This window comes from Hylobates moloch, unplaced genomic scaffold (assembly GCF_009828535.3).
Source record: "Hylobates moloch isolate HMO894 unplaced genomic scaffold, HMol_V3 SCAFFOLD_15, whole genome shotgun sequence".
NCBI classification, from domain to species: domain Eukaryota; kingdom Metazoa; phylum Chordata; class Mammalia; order Primates; family Hylobatidae; genus Hylobates; species Hylobates moloch.
Genome location: NW_026652290.1, coordinates 21768329 through 21773432, shown reverse-complemented (window position 1 = coordinate 21773432; position 5104 = coordinate 21768329). Strand labels below are relative to the sequence as shown.

The 5104-nt window shown below is 41.7% G+C and overlaps 1 protein-coding gene across 1 annotated transcript; it reads left to right on the top strand.

Annotated features, from left to right (window-relative positions):
• The first annotated feature begins 664 nt into the window (after positions 1 to 664).
• REG1B (regenerating family member 1 beta) lies at positions 665 to 3637 on the top strand. The gene is made up of 6 exons (XM_032178578.2): positions 665 to 699; positions 1000 to 1109; positions 1726 to 1844; positions 2152 to 2289; positions 3055 to 3166; positions 3374 to 3637. Exons 2-6 carry the CDS (start codon positions 1046 to 1048, stop codon positions 3439 to 3441), a joined length of 501 nt encoding a protein of 166 aa, XP_032034469.1. The 5' UTR covers positions 665 to 699; positions 1000 to 1045; the 3' UTR covers positions 3442 to 3637.
• Positions 3638 to 5104: the final 1467 nt, after the last annotated feature.

Here is a 5104-nt window from a genome sequence, read left to right as displayed (position 1 = left end):
CACCTGCACCATATAAGACATGCTTTGCTTCCCCTTCATCTCCATGATTGTAAGTTTCTTGAGGCCTCCCCAGCCTCAGGAAAGTCTGTGAGTCAATTAAACTATGAGTCAATTAAACTTCTTTCCTTTTTAAGTTACCCAGTCCCTGGTAGTATCTTTACAGCAGTATGAAAATGGACTAATACACCTTGACTTCTGAAGTAGGTCTTGAGAGGTTCCTGAGCCTGAAAGGGAATGGAGAAATGACTTAAAGCCACCAGCTAATTGGGCTTAATCATTTGGACTCAGTTGACTCTTCCCCTACCCCTACCCATGCCTAAACCAAAGAAAGGATCATCCCATATTTACATAGCACAAAGAAATCTACTCTTCTGCTCTTTCTAGGACTGCTAAAGGCCATGGGAACTGGACACCTGGATGCTGCGGAAGAAGGGCAAAGCTCAACATCAACTTGGACAGTTTGCCAACCTGTTTGTGGTAAGTTGATGTCATTTGTGACCACTCCTAATGTGTGCCAGGAATAAGCTATTCCTGATGCCAGAATCTCTTACTGTCAGTGCCCTCTGTAGGCCTTCTGATCCTTACTCCTTGCTCCGCCCATTATTTATATCAAGTGGTTCTCTCTCAGACCCTGATATAAAGCTCCTACTCTGTCTGACCTGACAAGCCACCTCAAGTGGACAAGGCACTTACTAACAGGTAAAGGGGCATTAGAGGAGAAGAGCATGTCTAACATGGGATTTTCTCTTTTCATTTTGAGGTAGATACAGGGTGATTTTCTGAATTAAAGATCCCAGTAGTAATGAAGCTTAAGCAAGACCAAAGCTGATTTTGGGTAATTTGGCCTCTGTTATCCCCAAACCAAAAGAGAAATATCTGGGAGTGTAGCTATCTCAGTGGACCTTCCTGCTCTCAGGAATTCAGAGAGGAGGGGATGTTAGAAAGATAATAGGTGCTCTGCTCTCTTCTTCAAACCTTCTTCCCTGTGTTCTCCTACAGAGATTGCTGATTTGCTCCTTAAGCAAGAGATTCACTGCTGCTAAGCATGGCTCAGACCAACTCCTTCTTCATGCTGATCTTCTCCCTGATGTTTCTATCTCTGAGTCAAGGTGAGATTTTCCCCCACACCTCCCACAACCCCAGCTCTGAGGTCTTCCCTCCATCCTCATGCATAGGGTTCACTTGAAAAAAAGCAAAGTCAACATCAGGGTTGTTTTATGTTGTTCAGTGATCATTATGGCTGATTTTATCCCATTCAAAAACACCCTCACCTCATTCGTGGGTTTGAGACAGAATTTAATAGGACCACTTATAGGTGACCATTGTGGTTGAGTTTATCTGATTGAATCTATATGCGATGGCAGTTTGGGGGATGTTTTTATGTAGTCATTGATAGGATGGAGAACTAAGGCAAACGTGTGCAGGGAAACCAAGAGAAACTTGAGAAAGGTGGAAGCCTGGGTCTTTAAAGGCAGAAGCCTGAGCCTCAGAAATAAAGGAAAATGAGGACACATTTATTTAGCCTATTCATTGTGAGCTCTTATCTTGAGCAGAGGAAACTAGAGAGAAAAGAGATAGGATGCAGGAGGGCAGAAGTGAGCAGTCACCCCAGTATTCACTGTATCAGTATGTTCTTATAAAGGACACCAAGAAGCCCCTAATTTACCTTCCAGCCTTTTCCTTGCCCTGAGATTCTTTCTTAATTATCTCTTTTTTTTTCCCCAGGCCAGGAGTCCCAGACAGAGCTGCCTAATCCCCGAATCAGCTGCCCAGAAGGCACCAATGCCTATCGCTCCTACTGCTACTACTTTAATGAAGACCCTGAGACCTGGGTTGATGCAGATGTGAGTGAGGACAGCAGCAGGGGAAGGGATGCTTATGAAGGTAGAGACAGCTGCTAATTTGCAGTGTGTTCTGTGGCTGCAATGAGATAAGATTGATCCCTTCCCTATTCCACCACTGGTCCAAAACTTCCCAATCTACTTTATCCCATCATTTGACACATTCCCAGCACAGAGATGCTGGTGGTCAGTGACAGCATCATCAGGGACATTTCTGTGCTCTCCTTTTTCTGTTACATCCTCTGGAAGGTCTCAGTATATCCCCCACACCTTCCTCCTCCGCTGAGTGCTCCATTTTCTTCTCCAACAGCTCTACTGCCAGAACATGAATTCAGGCAACCTGGTGTCTGTGCTCACCCAGGCAGAGGGTGCCTTCGTGGCCTCACTGATTAAGGAGAGTAGCACTGATGACAGCAATGTCTGGATTGGCCTCCATGACCCCAAAAAGGTCAGTCTGCAGCCTCCTCTATCTCCTTATAAACATTTTTGAGAGGTAAGAGGGATGTTTAAGGTCTGGCACCTCGAGCGCCAACTTTTATCTTTTTGTTTGTTTAAATAAAAGCAACCTCTTTATAGATCCTATAATGTATGAGTTGTGAAGTTCAGTGTAGGTAGTTAGAGACATGAGCTGAAATCTGAATTTTCTGGGCTCCTGGGAATTCATGCACACACTCATTGTGTCTACTTCTAGAAATGCATCTTTATGTACGACTTCTTCCCTATTTTGCTATTGTCTGTCTTGGAAGAGGTCCCTCTGTAGACTATATAGAAAATGAGTAGTGGAGGAGAATCTATTGCTGGCATTTGTTATACATTTTATACAAGTGTATAAAACTGTACAGTATATTATTTAGTTTAACACTATAAACTAAATAATATATCAACAACTACTCTACAGCCAATGTTATGCTGGATACGAGAGTTCTGAGCTTCAGGAAGAAAAACCAGGAACCACTCTCTGTAATGGGCTTTTATGGGTCTCTGTATCAAACTCTGAACACTTATTATTTGCTGGAAGAGGAGGAGGAATTTGGACATTCCACAGAAGGAGAAGCTTAGAGCAAAAGCAGAGGAAATGATATGATATTCATGGTGACAACAATATTTATTCTTTCTGCTATATCTTGGCCTGTTTCTAAGTGTGCACACAGGCCTGGTTATTCTATTGATTTTTGAGTGACCGTGGCTCCTGTTCCGGCCCTTCTCCATCTAGAATCGCCGCTGGCACTGGAGCAGTGGGTCCCTGGTCTCCTACAAATCCTGGGACACTGGAGCCCCAAGCAGTGCTAATGCTGGCTACTGTGCAAGCCTGACTTCATGCTCAGGTGAGAGGCAGACAGTCTATCCATGTATTGCCATTGCCCTCCCACTTATCTCTGGGGTGAACATGGGGACTGGGATAGAGGAAAGGTGAGCTCCTTATCTGGAAAATAAAGGAGTATTTCCTCTTGTTTTTTGTTCTGAGTCCTAGGTCGAGGAGGGGCTACCCTCCTTCTGATCCTCTCTGTCTGACTCTTCTCATTGTACTATAGGATTCAAGAAATGGAAGGATGAATCTTGTGAGAAGAAGTTCTCCTTTGTTTGCAAGTTCAAAAACTAGAGGCAGCTGAAAAAAAATGGATGTCTAGAACTGGTCCTGCAATTACTATGAGGTCAAAAATTAAACTAGACTATTTCTCCAACTCAGTTCAGACCATCTCCTCCCTAATGAGTTTGCATCGCTGATCTTCAGTACCTTCATCTCTCCCAGTCTCTAGAGCCCTGAAAAATAAAAACAAACATATTTTTCTCCATTGTTCTGTCTTCTGCATTTGCTCTTTCTATAGCCCATGCTTGGGTGGTTGGGGTGGGAATGATTGTCACACTCCAGAGCTTGCCATGGCCCATCCACTTGTGAAAACCCCACTCATATTTTATGTATGTCAGGCTTATGAACATGTGGTGGCCTTGTTTATGACAAGAGAAAAAGATTAAGATTTCATCCACAACACATGTTAGCATGAATCTAGTGTGAGTTACACAAATAATTAAATTGTTGATCCAGTCTGGCAGGAGTATTTGATATTCCAGAAGAATTCGCATAGTTAGGGTCTGAGGAGAACACATCTGTTTTCGGTTATGCAGTTTGAAGTCATGACTGAAGTGGTAACTTAAGGAGAATTGTCAGGTCTACAGTCCTGAGTGCATTAGTGGTACATTTTTGGAGGCCAGCCTGCAAAGTTTGTTAAATGCTACTCCTTGGATGAATGAATAAGTGAATGATCAATTATGTAAATTAAATATACAGGCATACTTAATTGTCTCTTTAAATATCCTAACTCTCAATAAAGTCAAATTCTGAAATATTACTCTTAGGACTTTCACAAATTAATTGTGCGGGGACACAATTCAGCCCATAACATCAATCATATCAATAATAGAGTTAAATGTGATTTGATAACAAAGGAAACAAATTGTCAGCTGGATTAAAGTAAGAACAATGAAGACAAGATTCAACTATATGCTATGTATGAGAGATATGAGTTAGATTAAGACACAAATAGCTTGAAAATAAAAGGAAGGAAATAGACATATCTTGCAAACAGAAACCATAAGAATGCTGGTTGCTGTACTGTTACCCAGTGTAATGCCTATATGAGATTGCTGAATTTCTACCCTGTCCTAACTCTGCTTATCTTTAAGAAACAGAATGCCTGTGGTAAAAACTTTCCTTTATAACTAGTCCAGCTGAGACTGGTTAGAATCAAGATCACTATCAAAGGACCTCAGAAAGATATCTGGTTCATTATAATCTCATTTCCTTGCTAAATGACACTCCTATCAGCACAATGACAGTTGACAACCACCATGACAATGGCCAGAAGAAGCAGTAAAGTTACAAAAGGGAAGGCACACTGGTTCCAGGAAGTTCGCAACCTATTTCCAGAAAAGACATGAATACTCCTCCTTTTGTTTTTAATGCCCAGTACCTTCATTAGAGAAACCCTATATTTTAACCCCTTTATGCCTCACTAGTAGAGAAGCCGATTTGTGAGTCGTGTTCCTGCTTCTCAATTCCATGGCCATCAAATAAATCCTTCAGTGCTTGACACTCACTTTCTGTTTCATGTATTGGCTTTGTGACACCAAATAGGGAAAGATTCCATCTTTTGGGGGACTGGTTTTGTCTGCAACGATACTAATATCAGACATATTTGACTTTAAAACAAACAATGTTACTTGAGAAGAAAAGGAGCATTTTATAATAATAAAGTAGTTAATCC